The sequence below is a fragment of the Dendrobates tinctorius genome, unplaced genomic scaffold, assembly GCF_039654945.1.
Source record: "Dendrobates tinctorius isolate UK_male_01 unplaced genomic scaffold, ASM3965494v1 ptg000154l, whole genome shotgun sequence".
Lineage (NCBI taxonomy): Eukaryota > Metazoa > Chordata > Amphibia > Anura > Dendrobatidae > Dendrobates > Dendrobates tinctorius.
Window position 1 is genome coordinate 10,244,596 of NW_027361821.1, and position 19,747 is coordinate 10,264,342.

Genomic DNA, 19,747 nt, shown 5'->3' on the forward strand with positions numbered 1-19,747 from the left:
CGTGCAATCCATACTGGGCCTAACACCGTCTGAGCCTGCCTCATGCTGTATAGACATATATTTTGAATGTGTACGCTATCCATACATGTTATCCGGGGATACGGTACCCCTTCTAACCTTTGTGCAATGACGTGCAATCCATACTGGGCCTAACACCATCTGAGCCTGCCTCATGCTGTATAGACATATATTTTGAATGTGTACACTATCCATACATGTTATCCGGGGATACGGTACCCCTTCTAACCTTTGTGCAATGACGTGCAATCCATACTGGGCCTAACACCGTCTGAGCCTGCCTCATGCTGTATAGACATATATTTTGAATGTGTACGCTATCCATACATGTTATCCGGGGATACGGTACCCCTTCTAACCTTTGTGCAATGACGTGCAATCCATACTGGGCCTAACACCGTCTGAGCCTGCCTCATGCTGTATAGACATATATTTTGAATGTGTACGCTATCCATACATGTTATCCAGGGATACGGTACCCTTTCTAACCTTTGTGCAATCACGTGCAATCCATACTGGGCGTGAGAACGGCTGGCGAGCTGTTAAGCAAGCTACAGCACCTGTCCAGACAAGTACAGGGATTCCCTAGCGAGGAGACTTATTTGATTGTTTTCTATGTTGGGACAGCAATTTTTGGGGAGCACTATACTCTGGAGAATGATAGATGGGGCCCACCATACACTGGAACATTCCAAAGGTGGACATCAGACACTGGAGCAGCATTTACAGGGCCCATTATACACTAGAGCAGTAGAAATGGGGCCCATTATGTTTGGAGCATTATTTGGGCCCATAAGACAGTGGAGCTTCATCCATGGGGACCAACATATACTGTAGCATTATGTGGAGCTCATCATATACTGTTTCAAACATTATATGGGACCAATGATTTTGTATGGAGAAATAGATGGGCCTCGTCATGAGATGTAAAAAGTGAGGTATTTTTCATTGTACTATACCGCTATTTCTCTGCCGTATCGGAGCATGATGAGTTGTGGTATGTGTTAAAGGGGCGCTCTTTCGCCCAGGGCACATGAAAACCTGCAGCCAGCCCTCCCCCCCCACAAATTTAGCCAAATAACCCCCATTTTTCAGTGCGTAACTTGTATTATGAAGTTAAGTAAGGTTGACAAGCTTAAGTAAGAAGAATTGATGCTTTTGGCATTCAAATGGGCACTGTAGGTGTGTTTCCTGCCCTCCTCTCACTGCCGACTTTTATTCCCCATTGACTTACATTGGGTTTCGTGTTTCGGGACGACCCCGACTTTTCCCTATAATCGGACGATCTTGCTCGACCCGACTTTTGGAAAAGTCGGGTTTCACGAAACGAAACGCGACCCTAAAAAAGCAAAAGTCGCTCAACTCTAGTTACAACTATTAAAGAGTTTATCCCAAAACCCATCTGTAGATTTTCTTTCATTTCTTGTGTTTGTACAATTTTTAATAAATCAATATTTTTTCAAAGAGGGTTTCATTCCTGGATTGTTCGTATTGATACATTGGTGGAGTGTTGTGAGTTCATTCTCTGGTTCATCAGTTGTGAGTTCTCCTTCCAGACTCCCTCTGGTGGTAACAGGAGGTAGTGAGGCTGATTTGATCGGTGGAGATCTGCCACCTGAGAATGAGGATGACGATTGGACCTCGGGAGTCTCAGATTGGATTTAAGACAGCCGACGCCCTATTCAGTTGCTGGTGATTCCTTCTGGCTTGTCAGCTCTTGGTTTTCAGCTCTGTTCCAGTCATCTAAAGCTAAGTTTTTCTGCTAATGTTCACACTTGATTTTGTTGGTCTATTCAGTTTTTTGGTGTGGTCAGCCAGCCTCCGGCTGGGGGCTGTGCTGAATTTCCACTCTTATTTATCAGTATTTTGCCAATTTGCTTTCTGTCCCTTACTAGTTTGGTCTCTTTTTGCTCTGTCTCAGAATATTTCAGCGTGCTGATATAGTGGGAGAAGTCTAGTGACTTCAGGGTTAATTTTGCTATCAGAAGTGTTGGACATTATTTTTGTAGGGTTTTTTGCAGGTTGCAGACAGTGTCTTTCCTTTCCTTTCCTCTCTAGTTAGTTTGGGCCCCATCATTTGCTCAGCTTATTTTCCTGCCTGTGTTTGTGCCTTCATCTTGTTTCACCGTCAATACATGTATGGGGGCTATCTATTCCTTTGGGGTCTGCTCTGGGGCAGTTAGTTTTCCCCTTTTCATGCTTCACGCTTACTTAGTCCTCCGGCTGTGACGAAGCATCTAGGAACATCGTAGGTACGCTCCACGGCTGCTGCTAGTTGTGTGGTAGGATCAGGGATCTGCATTCTGCATAGTTACCAACCTCTCTGGTTTTCTGTGACTTAGCTTGTTTTGCTTCTTTCTCCTCGGTGACCCATTCATAACAGTGGAGCTTCAGTTTCTGAGCACGAGACCTTGGTTTTGTATTAACTATCATTTGATCAGTGAGCTGACCATCTCCCAATGTATTTGACTGTAAATGATTCTCTACATTCATTTATTTGCAAACTTTGAAAACTGTTCAGCAGGTACTCCTTGATAAGAACCTCGATTTTAAAAATCAGGTGTTGGGCAGGAAGGGACTTGTATACTGCTTTTGGTCAGAAGTTCGTGACTCGCAGTTTTACACTTGACTACTAATGCTTTAATCAATGAGCGAAAAAAAGAGTTTTCTGGTACCATCTTGTAATGTTTCTCTATGTTTGGATGTCAAAAAAGTGTGCATTCTGTGTCCTGCACATGGCATAAGGGTGAACATTAAAAGGATTCTTGAGTTTTATCAATATACATTAAACATTCAAATAAACGCAACTAATAAAAAATTGTGAATCCATACCTCTAGAACAATCTGGTCCCAAAAATCCTGGGAAGCAGTGACAATGCCCAGAGATGCATTCTCCATTCCCATTACAGTTGGTTGAGCAATCATCCATCATTTCTGTGAGTGAATAAAATGGCATAAAGTAGAGACTGTGTTAAAGTTTGGATTCAGCTATAAAGGTAAAGTGCTATGAGTGACTCAATTGCAAGGAAATTGCTGCAAATGTACCTCTGCAGTAAAAAATAATCATACTAGCTTTTATTCTCAAACGCCGAGAGCCTAAAGCATTTGAGCATATAGAATTTTTTTTTCAGATGAATAAAATTTTCATAAAATCAGTGATATTAGAGAAATATGATTCACTATGAAGCATAGTATGTAAAATGAATAAATAAATGTTAAAATAGAGTTCTGGGTGTGAGATTAATACACTTACAATGTCACTTGCTCAGGTTCAATACATGGTAAAAAAAAAAAAAGATAATTGGTATGTAGGAGTCTTCAAAAATTTTAATGGCACCAATATATCACAGGCATGACACAAGCTTTGACGGACTCCAGCAGATGCAGAATTTATGAAGAAAACACTGAGTTTGATGAATATACAATAAATGGTGGTGACACATCATTTAGATTTACTGGAGGATACGACTAATTCCTCATACATCAAGTTGTACATTTACCTGAAATGATCCATAAGTAAAGCTGTTGTCAAAATTATCCTGTGGACAATATCATCATTTATACTGAGCTGAAAACCACAGCTCATAGACATGTGCTTCTCCTCCGTCTACATAACTAATGCTTTCTAAAACTTAACAAATAAGTAGTTTCTACTTTACAGGTGAATTGTAAAAAGTTCAAGCACAGTAAATATATTGTGCAAGTATACAGTTGTGTGAAAAGGTGTTTGCCCCTTCCTGATTTCCTATTCCTTTGCAAGTTTGTCACTCTTAAATGTTTCAGATCACCAAACAAATTTAAATATTAGTCAAAGATAACACAAGGAGACACAACATGAAGTTTTTAAATTAATGCCTTTATTATTAAGTGAAAAATAAATCCAAACCTACAGGGCCCTGTGTGGAAAAAGTGATTGCCCCTTCTTAAAACATAAAATAACTGTGGTTTCTCACATCTTTAGGAGGCAGAGTTCAAATTTCCTAGCCATACCCAGGCTTGATTATTGCCACACCTGTTCTCAATCAAGAAATCACTTAAATAGAATCTACCTGACAAAGTAAAGTAGACCAAAAGCTCATCAAAAGCTAGACATCATGCCACAATCAAAAGAAAATTTGGAACAAATTAAAAGTAATTAAGATCAATCAGGTTATAAAGCCATTTCTAAAGCTTTGGGACTCCAGCGAACCATAATGAGAGTCATTATCCACAAATGGCAAAAACATTGAACAGAGGTGAACCTTCCTAGGAGTGACTGGCCTATCAAAATTACCCCAAGAGCGCAGCGATGACTCATCCAAGAGGTCACAAAAGACCCTACAACAACATGCAAAGAACTGCAGACCTCACTTGCCTGAAAGTCAGTGTTCATGATCGTAACAGTGACCACTCTCTGCTCATTCTTCTCGACCTTTTTGCAGCTTTCGACACTGTTGACCACCCTCTCCTACTTTCTAGGCTCCAGTCACTAGGCATTAAGGACACTGCTCTCTCCTGGTTCTCCTCCTATCTTTCTGACCGCTCCTTCAGTGTTCTCTGGCTCCACTTCATCTCCTCTTCCTCTCACTGTCGGGGTACCTCAGGGCTCAGTCCTTGGCTCCCTTCTCTTCTCTCTCTACACAGCCCCAATTGGACAGACCATCAGCAGATTTGGCTTTCAGCACCATCTTTATGCTGATGACACACAACTATACACATCATCCCCTGACCTTACCCCCGCTGTACTACAGAATGCCACTGACTGTCTGTCTGCAGTCTCCAACATCATGTCTGCTCTCTATCTGAAACTCAACCTCTCCAAAACTGAACTTCTGCTCCCGCCATCTACTAACCTCCCTAAATCTGACATTTCCCTCTCCGTGGGTGGCACCACAATAACACCCCGGCCGCAGGCGCACTGTCTGGGTGTTATGTTTGACACCAATCTCTCCTTCACATCCCATATACAATCTCTTGCCTGCTCGTGCCGCTTACACCTAAAGAACATCTCTAGAATCCGCCCTTTTCTCACCATGGAAACAACAAAACCCCTCACTGTCGCCCTGATCCACTCCCGCCTGGACTACTGTAACGCTCTATTAATTGGCCTCCCCCTCACTCGACTCTCCCCTCTCCAGTCCATCCTTAATGCAGCAGCCAGGGTTGTCCACCTGGCTAATCGTTTTTCGGATGCGTCCGCTCTTCGCCAGTCGTTACACTGGCTGCCCATTCATTACAGGATACAATTCAAAGTACTTGTTCTCACCCACAAAGCTATCCACAGTGCGGTACCCCCTTACATCTCCTCCCTCATTTCTGTCCATCGGCCTAACCGACCACTGCGCTCTGCAAATGACTTTTGACTAACCTCTGCCCTAATCCGTACCTCCCACTCCCGACTCCAAGACTTCTTCCGTGCTGCGCCAATCCTTTTTAATGCTCTACCCCAAGATATTAGGACCATCCACAATTTGCATAGTTTTAGGTGCTCGCTCAAAACACATTTGTTCAGAGCGGCCTATCACATTCAGTAATCAAAATCATTTTATGCTTGTGTGTGTGTAGCCCATTCACTATCTCCATCTATCCCCCACCCCCTGAAGATGGCTGGACCATCATTGTAAATACATCATTGTAAATACAAACCTGTGTTTTGCATCGCCCCCACCTCAGTGTAGATTGTAAGCTCCCATGAGCAGGGTCGTCTTATTTCGCCTTAATTATTGTATTGTTAACGTTATTACTTATGACTGTTGTGTTTGAAACTGTTCAACTGTAAAGCACTGCGGAATATGTTGGCGCTATATAAATAAAGATTATTATTATTATGACTCCACCATAAGAAAGAGACTGGCAAAAATTGCATGAATGGCAGAGTTCCAAGATGAAAACCACTGCTGAGCAATAAGAGCATAAAGGCTCATATCAATTTTGCCAGAAAACATCTTAATGATCCCCAAGACTTTTGAGAGAATACTCTGTGGACTAACATGATAAAACTTGAACTTTTTGGAAGGTGTATGTCCTATTAAATCTGTTGTAGAAGTAACACAGCATTTCAGAAAAGGAACATCAGGCCAACAATAAAATACAGTGGTGGTGGAGGTAGTTTGATGGTCTGGGGCTGTTTTGCTGCTTCAGGACCAGGAAGACTTGTTGTGGTAAATGGAACCATGAATTCTACTGTCTACCAAAAAATCCTGAAAGAGAATTTCCGACCGTATGTTCATGACCTCAAGCTGAGGCACACTTGATTTATGCAGCAGGACAATGAAACAAAGCACACCAGCAAGTCCACCTCTTAATGGCTTAAGAAAAACAAAAGTAAGACTTTGGAGTGGCCTAGTCAAAGTCCTGACCTTAGTCTGCTTGAGATGCTGAGATACTGTATGACCTTAAAAGAGGGTTCATGCTTGAAAACCCTACAATATGGCTGAGTTACAACAATTCTGCAAAGATGAGTAGACCGAAATTCCTCCACAGCGTTGTAAAATACTCATTGCTAGTTATCGCAAACGCTTGTGTTACGCTCCTAGGTGGCGCACGTGGTTCATGGACCCACTGTGCCACAGTCCGGACTCACCCTGGAAGGATATGACTAAGCAGCTACCTAGGTGTTTGGTGGAATCTCTAGTGTTGAGGTCAGACTTGTGCGGCAGCTAGCTGCTAGGTACCACTCCACGGCGACATCAAGCAGTTGCTACTGACTCCAAAAGGGACACAAACGTCCCTTCAGATACTCGGACAAAGCAGGATGGCCACTTGGGACAAGTTCAGGCAGGATGGCCTCATGGGACAACATCGGACAGAATGGACACTTGGCAAAAGTATAGACACGACAGCCACTGGGACAGGTTCTCCTTGTGCAGACAAGGGGCCACAGGGATAAGTTCACAGTTATGATCTGGGTATTCAGCCCCAGGGTGGCAAGCAGGTACCACCGATGCTACGGCGTATGGACACCACCGAACCAGTCACAGGAAACAAGAGCAAACTATGGTGTACTAGAAGAAATATGGGATATAGGACACTAACAGACTAAGGAAGGGGGACCTGGCACACACTGGTACCACTAACCACCAAACCGAATCATAGGGGGTGCTCAGGCACCTCCCAGTAGGGAAGGGTGCTTTTTATACAAGATGTCTCCCAGCTATTGGTTGGGAGACACCTTGCAGAAGAACACACATTTAACTAAATTCTTTCCAGCACCTGCTGGGAGCATTTAACATGTGCGCATGCTTAAAAACAGGGGAGCTCGCACTCCCTTGCCCTATGCACGCCGTTGAGACACAGTGTAGCGTACATAGAGGCGGAAGGAGGAAGGAACTGGAGCACGCTGGGGATTGCACCACGGGCCAGGTCAGTGAGTAAATTTGCGTCCTCACATGATGACAGAATGGGACACCATGCAGGGGCGTCTGGCATATTGTTACAGTGTGATTGCAGTTGTTGCTGCTAAGGATGGCCCAACCAGTTATTAGCTTTAGTGGGCAATCACTTTTTCACAGAGAGACCTGTAGGTTTGAATTTCTTTTTCCTTTAAAAATAAAGATCTTGATTTAAAAACTACATTTTGTGGTTATTTGTGTTATCTTTGTCCAATATTTACATTTGGTTATGTGAAGCATTTAAGTGTGACAAACATGCAAAAGATTAGGAAATCAGGAAGGGGAAAACACTTTCTCACAACTGTAGAATATGACAGTTTAAACCAGCAGAGTTGGTTAAATCTGTCACCATTTTTTGCTATCCTATCTGACAGCAGCATAATGTAGAGACAGAGACCATGATTCCAATAATGTGACACTTACTGGGCTGATTTCTGATTTATCAACTGAAGATCTAGCAGTTCTCTGAATGCTAAGCTCTGTATAACTCTGCCACTAACATGGATTGTCAGCTTTGTGTAAACTGTGCATAAACAGAAAGCTGCTAATCAACAGTGGAGTCGTGGTTGTACAGAGGTCATGAATATGGAGAACTGTCAGTAGGTTTACTAGTCCTCTAGTGATAATCACCTGCTGATGTAACACTGATTTGATCATCAAAACTATACTAAGCAGCCCAGTAAGGGGCACATTGCTGGAATCTGGGTTTCTGTATTTACATTATGCTGCTCTTAGATTAGGTGGCAAAAACTTGGTGACAAATTCCCTTTAAGTATAAACATTTAAAAAAAAAAGAAAAAAAACCTATAAATGAAAGGAATGTTATAAAAGTTACACGTACTTCCAAAATGTATATACTTGTAATGTGTATCACTTAGTCTGTAGGCAGTAACGGGAGCAGCTGATGGATTTTGGATAAAAATACTAGAATATTATTATTTAATTAAATAGCACCATTAATTCTATGGTGCTGTACATAAGACGGGGTTACATCAAGATACAAATGTCTCATACAGTAAATAAACTAGCAATAACAGACTGAAACAGGGGGGAAAGGACCCTGCCCTTGCAGGCTTACATTCTACAAGATTATGGGGAAGGAGACAGTCGGTTGGGGGTTGCAATAGTTCCGATGATGTTGAGGTGGCTGTGGGGTCATTACAGGTTGTAAACTTTTTTGAAGAGATGGGTTTTCAGGCCCCATCTGAAGGATCCAAATGTGGTGGATAACCGAATGTGTTGGGGCACAGAATTCCAGAGGATGGAGGATATTCGGGAGAAATCTTGGGGGCGATTGGGTGAGGAGCAAAAAAGCATGGAGGTGAAAAGGAGGTCTCGGGAGAACCACAGATTGCATGAGGGAAGTTATTGGGAGATTAGTTTGGAAATATACAGAGGAGAAAAGTTATGGTTGGCTTTGTAGGTCAGTGTTAGTGGTTTAAACTGGATACGCTGGGAAATTGGGAGCCAGTGAAGGGATTTGCAAAGAGGGGAAGCAGGAGTGTAGTGAGGAGAATGATTAATTAGTCAGGCAGCAGAGTTAAGGATGGACTGGAGGGGTGCGAGAGTGTTAGAAGGTAGGCCACCGAGGAGGAGATTGCTGTAGTCGAGGCGGGAGATGATTAGGGCATGCACAAGCATTTTAGAAAATGGCAATAGATGAAAATGTATTGTACTTCAAGCAACCAAGTTGGTTAGAATATGCTGTAGATTTACATTAGATTTCCCCTTTTTGCATTTTTACCAACTCATAAATTGAATTATACTATGACTGAGTCTTTTGAGAACTCTTCGTCTGAGTTTCATTGTGCTGGAAAATCAAACATTGGTTAGTGAAGGAATATACTGAGTACACTTACCAATTGCTGTTGTTAATACAATGACTTGCTCCATCTTCCTGCCATCATTGTAAAAGGCTAGATGCCAGGCACCTTGATCCATGTATTCAATGAAACCCGTTTCTTGTAGTGACGGCAGAAAGATACTACGAGGTGCATGCTGTGGGTTTTCTGCATTTTTCGGTTCTTGCTTCTTCAAATGTTTTCCATCCATCAGCTTTACAAAATCGAACTGCACAAAGATCAAGCACAATTTACATTAGATACAACTGGATATAGGTTCAATAGTTTCATAGTTTTTAAGGTTGAAGGTAGACATAAGTCCATCATGTTCAACCTATAACCCAACATGCTTCAACATTTCAGAGTATTGTGCACGGTGTTACATGACCAATTATTATAATTTCATAATATCATTATACTGTACAATAACTAATGTAAATTCTGTATGTGGTCAAACAGCTATCATGTACATCAATTTACTGTAACCAACTGGTTTCTATTTTAATGAATACAAATAGATTATATCTCTTCATGTATACACTGTTTCAAAATTTCTCTTGTGCTTCTTCAATTCCCTAGAATGAGATTCTTCTTATCAACAGGCAATCAAAATCTTCAAGATTTCACTTATCCATCCACTCGGTGGATAACATGGTATACAGGAGAAGCTGAGCACAATTATATAATAATTTGTTGGAAACATTTCAGTATAACTCATAACTTATTTATTAAAATCCCTAGTGATTGTATGAATATCAGTCCAGTGGGCGATCCTCCAGTTATACAGAAAAGAATGTCAATCACTGACTAGGACCGCCCACTGGACTATATACTACAAACACCAGGGATTTCCGTTAATAAAATACAAGATATACTGAAATTTTTCCAAGAAAAATGTACATCAATTGAATCAGCTCCTCTTATTCTACATCATCTCCCTGCGGACTAGATACCATTTTCAACATAACAGGTTTCCTTTCATATGGGAAATCCAGATGTACGTCCTGATAAATAACTTGGGGTCTTCCAAACAATAAGCCTTGTCTCAGGGAACCAGTTTGTGTATTTCCATTGTTATGTTGGTGATTTCTGAACATCCATGCAGCAGTGAAGCTCTGTATAATCTACAGGGTGCTACATTTCTCTAGCCTGAGAAATTGGAGTCTGAAAAGTTTAATCTCATGTGACTTTCTAAAGTGAAGAAAAATGACTTATAATCAAAAAAATAGTGAAAGTGTTCACTTGCTTTTATAGGCTCACATAATGTACTTATACATTCTCTTTTTCTTTCCTAATTTTTCCCCCCCTTTAAAGGGTAATGAGGTTGTCTACCTTCTATACTTATTCTGACAATCTATCAGTAGAGTTTGTAATAACTTGTATCTTTTCTTTTACCTGCTCCCAGCTGATTTAAGACCATGGGACACAAATGAATATTTAGGACAACAAAAATCTTGAAAAAGCAAAACGATGTAAAATTTTTAATAAAACTCATTTGCAAAAATAAATCCTTTTAGCCCATAATAAGTGCATTTAAGTAAACTAAAAAGTTCCCAAAAGTGGACAATGCCAATAGGGATTACGTATATCCCCATTGTAAACACTGGGTATACAATTCTACTGTATGTGCTGTATATGTACAGTTGGGGAAAAAAGTATTTAGTCAGCCACCAATTGAGCAAGTTCTCCCACTTAAAGAGATGAGAGACGCCTGTAACTGACATCATAGGTAGACCACAACTATGAGAGTCAAAATGAGAAAACAAATCCAGAAAATCACCTTGTCTGATTTTGCAAGATTTATTTTGCAAAGTATGGTGGAAAATAAGTGTTTGGTCATTATCAAAAGTTCATCTCAATATTTTGTTATATATCCTTTGTTGGCAATGACAGAGGTCAAACTTTTTCTGTAAGCTTTCACAAGGTTGGCACACACTGTTGGTGGTATGTTGGCCCATTCTTCCATGCAGATCTCCTCTAGAGCAGTGATATTTTAGGCCTGTCGCAAGGGCAACACAGATTTTCAAATCCCTCCAAAGGTTTTCAATGGGGTTGAGATCTGGAGACTGGCTAGGCCATTCCAGGACCTTCTTATGCTTCTTATGAAGCCACTCCTTCGTTGCTCTGGTGGTGTGCTTGGGATCATTATCATGCTGAAAGACCCATCCACGTTTCATCTTCAATGCCCTTGCTGATGAAAGAAGGTTTTCTCTCAAAATCCCATGATACATGGCCCCATTCATTCTTTCATGCACACGGATCAGTCATCCTGGTCCCTTTGCAGAGAAATAGCCCCAAAGCAAGATGTTGCCACCCCCATGCTTCACAGTAGGTATGGTGTTCTTTGGATGCAACTCAGCATTCTGTCTCCTCCAAACATGACGACTTTTGTTTCTACCAAACAGTTCTACTTTGATTTCATCAGACCATATGACATTCTCCCAATACTCTTCTGGATAATCCAAATGCTCCCTAGAATACTTCAGATGGGCCCGGACATGTACTGGCTTAAGCAAGGGGACATGTTTGGCACTGCAGGATCTGAGTCCCTGGTGGTGTAGTGTGTTATTGATTGTAGCATTTGTTACGGTGGTCTCAGCTCTATGCAGGTCATTTAATAAGTTCCCTCATGTGGTTCTGGGATTTTAGCTCACCATTCTTGTGATAATTTTGACCCCACAGGGTGAGCTCTTGCGTGGAGCCCTAGACCGAAGGAGATTATTACTGGTCTTGTATGTCTTCCATTTTCTTAATTTTGCTCCCACAGTATATTTTATCACACCAAACTGCTTGCTTATTGCAGATTCAGTCTTCCCAGCCTGGTGCAGGGCTACAATTTTGTTTCTGGTGTCCTTCGACAGCTCTTTGGTCTTCACCATAGTGGAGTTTGGAGTGTGACTGTTTGATGTTGTGGACAGGTGTCTGTTATACTGATTTCAAACAGGTGCCATTACTACAGGTAATGAGTGGAGGACAGAGGAGCCTCTTAAAGAAGAAGTTACAGGTGAGAGCCAGAAATCTTGCATGTTTTTAGGTGACCAAATACTGATTTTCCACTATAATTTGCAAAATAAATCTTGCCAAATCAGACAAGGTGATTTTCTGGATTTGTTTTCTTATTTTGACTCTCATAGTTGTGGTCTACCTATGAGGTAAATTACAGGCCTCTCTCATCTTTTTAAGTGGGAGAACTTGCACAGTTGGTGGCTGACAAAATACTTTTTCTCCCCACTGTATACTTAGTGGTGCCCTATACAGTAAATTAGCTATAGTGGTCATAGTGAATATAATACAGACGTTGTGCTTTCCAAGCAAAGCTCAGTCATTAATATTCACATAATATGTTGGATCCTTGCGTTGTTACTATCGCAATGTATCAGATTTCTACCAATTAGTAAAGTAGAAATTGGACACCGACATCTCCTCAGACTATTTAAGGTACAGTAAAAATGTCCTTCATTAACTATATGTAAAATATCTTTTGCTCCTATATTCCCATCAGTAGGGGAAGAAAACATTATGTACCTGTGTGTGTGTTGGCGGGATATTTCTTCTTCCATAAATGCCAAGAAGGGAGTCTTTTGAGAATGAAACATTGAATTTTAAGTACATTGGATGGTGAATTGTAACCTGAAAACGCCAGAATAAACCAGGTTGGATAATCTGTTCAATCTGCTTCCCAATTTCCACTTCTCCAGAGTCAATTGCTTTACCTCTTTGATTCACTGCTGACACAAATAATGAGAGGGGGTGAAAATGCAACTCGACAATTCCACAAAAGGCATAATCCAAATAGTGCTAGAATAAAATAACTCTAAGGATTTGGAGGGGGTCAGAACAAAGGTGCACCCCAGTTCTTGTTGCATTCTTTTAAGATTTAAGAAGGGAGTTATCCAGTATTATGTACATTTTTTCCTGTGGGACAAAGAACAAATATGCCGGTACTTGCTAACTACCTGCCTGTCCTGCCCAGCGCTGATCTCTGCCGACACAGAGCAGTCACTTACCTCTCCAGCCATCAATTCTTCTGCAGCTTCCACTGATTTCTCGAAAGAGAAGCAGCTTCTCTTCCACTCTGCTCTACTGATGGCGTGACTGTTGAATTCAGCTGTAATTGCAGGAAGCTGGCTGTCAACCAGTATGCAGTCATGCCTTATGGATAGAGCAGCCTGGAAGAAGAGCTGATCTGTTGACATGGAGCAGATGAATCACCACAGTTGAGAGCTCTGAGGCGCCATAGGATAGAACAGGCAGGTAGTTGTTAACTGGTTAGCAGCTACCTTCCTGCTATTTTTTTGGCTCCTAGTAAAAATTAATTTAGTCCAGGATAACCCCTTTAAAGGAAATTTAGTTTGGCAATGTTTCTCTTTTTCATATCACGATCTGTATTAAAAAAACAAAATTCGCAATCTTTCAATTTTCACACTGTGCACTGGAACTTTTTTTAACACAGGATCCACCAATCATAGTAGGTGATGTCACAGCTGACCACACCCCCTCTCTGTACAATGATCTTCACACACTCATTAGATGCTTCAATGCAAAGGTTATGGGCGGAGGCAGTTTATTGCTGGTAACGTAAATGTGTGTTCCCTGAAACAGGAAGTACAGTTTGAGTCTAAAAAATGCTACCAGGTTTAGTGTGATAATTGCAAGATTCTAATTTTTATTTTTAGTACAGATTATGTGAAAAACATTGCCAAGACTTTTTACTAATACTGCACATTTAACGCGAAAACCTAAAGGACCATAATACACACCCCAAATGATGGAGAGGAAAATATAAAAAAACAAGATTGTTTTACAAGATGGGGGTCCGTCTTATAGTCCGAATTTAAGGTATCTTAACAAGGTCGGTGGCGGTGGATATTCCAATACCCTTAGAAACAGCAATAAAAAGGTAACATTCTTGCATAGAAATAATTTTATGAGCTTATCTTGCCACTAGCTGGTGAAATTGCCCTTTTTTGCAGCCCACCCTATTTTCAACACTAAACTAATTGATTATGTAAGTTGTCAGACAATTCAATGAAAAAGAACTGTGGAGCCTGGGAAATAAAAAAGAAAATGAATGTTCTTTTCATTAATGAGTAATTAAATAAAAAAACTGTTTTAATTAATGTGGACTATTATCCATTAAAATACATTTTAATGATTCAGCAAATCAATTGGAAGATCGCCACTTTTTATATATTGCCATTATTCTGCCATAAAACGCTACAATCCCTTATCATATAATCATGTTTAAATATTACAATTCTAAGCATTCAGATATACAGTATCCTAGTGCCAATGGAGTATATGATATCATATTAGATGGCTTTGAGTCTTTCAAGTTTAGGGGGGACATAAACAGAGAAAGGTCAGCAAATAGCGGGCAAACAACCTCCAAACAAGCTTTATGTGCACGGAATGATAGTATCAGGGCTGGACTTCTTCCAACGTATTTTAGGCAGATGCCTTAATCCCTGGGGTATAAAAGATGTGAGTGATATCAAGCACACACTGAACGGACGTGAACCAGCCACAGTAATAATTACACAGATCATTACTAGGTTATTTCTGTGCAATGTTTTTTAAAGGGGCTAGCCAGGATGACAATAGACCATGTCAGATTAGTGGGGTCTCCTCACTTGGTATCCCCAGTGATCAGCATCAGCAGTTTTATTGCAGTGTCGTCTTTGTGTGAAAGCTGCTTTTCCCATTCACTGCAATGTACATGAGAAGGATTCTTGGGAAGCACAGGGAAGAAACTAATCGAAAGCACATAGGAAAGATTAACTGAAGGAACATGAATGGGATTCATGGGAAGCATATGGAAGAGATGCATTGGAGGTACATTTAAAGGATTCATGGTAGGCATATGTACTGTAATAGGTTCATTGGAGACACTTGGGATAGATTCATTCGAGGCACATGGAGTGATTAAAGGGAGACACATGGAAATTATTATGAGAAACTGTTCATGGAAGGTACACAGGATAGATTCATTGCATGTGTTTAGGAAAGACTTATGGGATGCATGTGGAAGGGATTCACTGGATGAACATGGGAGAGATTCATGGGAGTCAAATGAGAAGTAGTCAAGGGAGGAATTCATGGGAGGAACTTGGAATAGATTAATTGCAGGAACAGTGAAGAGATTTGTGGGAGGCAAGTGGGAAGGTTCATGTGCGAGATTTACAGGAGTCACATGGCAATGAGTCCAGGGGAGGAATTCATGAGAGGAACTTGGAAGAGATTTATTGGAGGCACATGAGAGAGATTTGTGGGTGGCACATGGGAAGGAGTCATGAGATATGCAAGGGAGGAATTCATAGCTGGAGCATGGGAGATATTCATGAGATACACATGGAAAGTAGTGATGGGAGGGACATTAAAGGAGTTATAGGGGAACATTGGATGGATTTATGGGAGGCATGTGGGAAGGAGTTAAGGAAGGCCCGTTGAAGAAAGTCTTAGGAGGAATATTAGAGGGATTTATGGGAGACATGTGGGAAGGAGTTATGGAAGGCCCATGGGAGAAAGTCTTAGGAAAAACATTAGAAGGATTTATGGGAGGCACTAGGGAAGGAGTTTAGGAGGCACATTGGAGTCAGTCAATGGAGAAATATTGAAGGAATGTATTGGAGGCACAGAGTGAGTTTCATTGGAGGGCCATGGAACAGGTTCATGAGATGGCATTACTAAGTTGGAAGATGTGCCAAATTTATCACCTAGCTCGATTCACTATGATATAGTTAGTGTATTTTAAGACTGTCTAGTCCAAGTTGCATTGTATAAAAACAAGAGGATTAGTGAATGACACTGAAATTCTCACAATTTTGCTTTGCTACGACCCAGCATCCCACGCTGTGAAGTGAACATGTCACACCGCATCTCTTAAGTCTTTGTAAATCCAACCCTTATTGTAATATCATAATTTTTCTTAATTAACACACTATCTTGCCTTTGTTTTAGAAGTCTGAATATCTCACTTTCCTTGAATCTACAATACTCAATGAAAAAAAATATATATATATTTTTCCACATTCTCATAAAAGGATTGAGATGTCGACAGGTGGGAAGAAGTTAAACAATGGCATATTTCATGTACTTATCTACAGACCAATGCTCAGAACAATTTGTATCTACAGTCATTTTATTGTGGATGCTGGAAAAAAAAGAAAAGAACTTCTTGAAGCAATAGGGGTAAGCTCTAGAGTGGTTTAATCCTCTCTGTATTAAATATTAAGGAATCAAACAGTGTCTTGCTGCGCTGTGCAGTGAATGAGCTCGCAGGTTTCTATAATCCATAGTGTCATTAATGTCAAGCACTGAACCTACAGAACATACATTGCAATCCTCACCGTGATTGTATTTCGGTATTGTAAATCTGCACAATTTATCATTATATTAATTCTGCTGGGACCTCATTGTCATTGTAAATGTCATTCATTATCCTTTGTACTGTTTTATGCAGGGGCTTGATAATGGACCTGCTTTAAGTACCTTTGTGCCTTAATACTTTGTATATGCACTTCTCAGTAACAGGCTGTTAGCTTTTCTTCTCTGCTCTTTGCAATGCAGCAGCAGCATAAGCTCATAAAATTGTTTCTCTGCAAGAATGTTACCTTTTTTATTGCTGTTTCCAAGGGTATTCTCCAATGAACTTATAAAATGCTTAATAAAAATTCCACTTATTTTAACATTGATTTTTGTGGCTGGATTCTTTCTGCCAGCTAGTACCTTACTAATCCTAACTTATTAAAATTTTTGAAAAGCAATTCAGCAGCCACTTATGAATCACACTGGGGCTTCAAAACTGAGTAAAAATATATTTTCAATATACATTTACTGTTAACTATTTTTTGGTCTCATTTTCTGCCATACCATTGTTATACATATATTTTTTTTATTGATGAAAACTTAGATTTTCAACTCTTACTTACAGACATAAAAATATCAGCCTATAATCTAACAATATGAAATACTCCTTGTAGGTAGAGGTCACCAAATCTCCGATGGCTGAGGTTCCCACGTCGTTCAGGTCATCATAGTGCATACTGTGTTAGGTGAAATTGTCAATCTTATTATCATACATTTCTACTTAATAAAGATGAGCGAACCCCAACTGCAAAGTTCGGAGCTTGTACCAGAAACCTAGTGTCCGATGCTGAACTCCAAACTCGGAATGTCCATTTTACAATTTGGAGTTCTGGGAGGAGAACAGAGGAGACAGAATCTATGGGATCTCTTAGATTCTGCCACGACTTAGCCAATCTCAAGCTAATTGCGACCATATGAATTTACTTATTTTACCACATGAAACGTTAATGCATTGAAATTAAAACCTAATTGCGTTCATGGTACTTTTTCTACTAAACATATTGTAATGTTAGAGTGAACCCAGTTGGGTTGCTCTACTAAATTTTCATACCTTTGAAAATAGTTTAGCAATATGTACTATTTTACCCTTCACACTGACGTTGCTTAAAGAGAACATGTCCACAGGATTTTGCAAAGTAAAGTACACACATGGCCATATTGGCGCAGTCATAGTGATTAAAATGATACCTGTGGTGAAGAGATCCATTTTGTTGATTTTGTACAGTAAGGAAGGGTTTGAAGTTTTCATGTAATCATAGCTTCTTACATTGGGGGGGAGTGTAGGTAGGGTCTTTGGCTCTGCCATGTCCCCTCCGCTGCTCCTGTTGTCTTTATTATCCTCCCGGTTTAAACTTTGCACCGGTGCCATCTTAGCCGCAGGTGGCACGTGCGCATATTGATGTCCTGGCAGTTCTCAGAAAAATGGTGCCAGTGACGACCCGAGATCTCAGTCTGTGCATGCACCACCACCGGCACCATTATCACTGATGACCACCTTGAGGTCAATTTGCTCATGCGTCACCATGACCACCATTTTTCTGAAGACTAGGATGAAGCCAGATTAAACCAGGAGGAAGATAAAGACAATAGGAAAAGTGGAGAGGCATGGAAGAGCATCACAGCCAATCTATTAAGTTAGCAGTTTTGCTTTTTTAAAACTAATTGCAACTTAGGACAGAGATTTTCTGAAAATAGAAAACTGCTTTAATACTGTCACAGTATGGTTAGTGCGCTTCAATAATAGTATAATACAGAAAGAGAAATTGGTTAAAATACAATTAGCATGTTAAAAATGTCAAGATCCATGACATGGATTTTGATTCATCAGCCAGAAAATGAAACAGAACTAATAATTTCCTACAAGTTGACACAATCAAAAATGAAAAATGAAAAATTGATTGGCAAATCAACATAATACAAATCAGGCAATGCAATGTTCCACTTCTTTCTTGTCTTAGGTTTATATTCCAATGTGTTTTTTTTAATGTTTAATTAGCTATGGAATGACTATACAATTTTTGATTTAAAAAATGATATCTCTCTCTCTATATATATATTTATATACAGTATATATATAGATATATAGATACACACACACACTGTTGTCTTGTTTTGGATGGACAGGGGCAAAGATCGTTTCCTGAGTATGTGAAAAACCCATTGAGCCTATTAAAATTCAATGTACTAAACTTTAAAACCATTAGGAATATTATAAGGACAAAAAACATTACAAACCTAACATTTCCTTTCATATCAGTTTCACTGACTTCGCTGATGTGAAGCTTCACTGGTCAAACCAAATTATTAATTTTATTATCGTCATAAAATTTGTGCCTTTCAAGTAACTGCAGAAGAACATCATTTGTCTGATTTCTTAATGGTGTAACTCAATACCCTGCTGAAGCCATTATTCTTGAGGAAGAGACCTCATTAAAATATCTCTTGATGATCTTTCCTTATTGGCGTCTGTTACACTGAAGTCATAGTCTACTGAGGTTTCACTTACTAGAATTTTGTTGGGTCTTGATAATTTCACTGTGGTTTTCTAATGAAAGTTAATACATGCGCTTCAAAGTCTACTTTGGAAAATTCATTATTAGACCAATTAGAATATTGAATAAGGGATATATAATGTACAATTGATTATTCTATGTTGACATTAACATATGCTGAGTTTAAAGGGAATCTGTCACCAGTATAACGTTGGAGCATAGACCCTGATTTCAATAATTTACTTGGCTGCTTGCAGTAGTTTTTTTTTGTATAAGATCCCTGTTTTATTTGGTGCATATCTACTAGTTATCTAAATGCTGAGCTCTGCATAACCCCACCCACAACACTGATTGACAGCTTTCTGTGCATACTGAGCATAGGCAGAAAGCTGCCAATCAGTGGTGTGGGCTGGGTAAAACAGAGCTCATAAATATGAAGGACTACACGGCAGCAGGGTTATTAGTCGTCTAATGATAATATCATTCTGATAAATCAGCGATTTCATAAAAACTACAGCAAGCAGCCCAATAAGTGACACATCACTGGAATCAGGGTCTTTGTTTCTATATCCCTTGCCATCCACATTCATCACCCTATCCCCCCTCCATCACGACTCATACACATCAGCCCCTCTATACTTCCCTCTCCCATGTACAG

At 40.1% G+C, this 19,747-nt stretch overlaps 1 protein-coding gene across 8 annotated transcripts in view; it reads right to left on the reverse strand.

The window, feature by feature from the left end:
* TENM1 (teneurin transmembrane protein 1) overlaps positions 1-19,747 on the reverse strand; it is a 1,357,925-nt gene that overhangs the window by 475,563 nt on the left and 862,615 nt on the right. For 6 of the 8 annotated variants that reach the window (XM_073547613.1, XM_073547619.1, XM_073547618.1 and 3 more), the window contains 3 exons: positions 12,755-12,957; positions 9,248-9,458; positions 2,851-2,952 (listed from right to left, as the gene is read on the reverse strand). In XM_073547613.1, the coding sequence (XP_073403714.1) occupies positions 2,851-2,952; positions 9,248-9,458; positions 12,755-12,957 (516 nt within the window). The remainder of the gene's footprint in view (positions 1-2,850; positions 2,953-9,247; positions 9,459-12,754; positions 12,958-19,747) is intronic. The other 2 variants (XM_073547617.1, XM_073547614.1) reach the window with 1 other exon arrangement.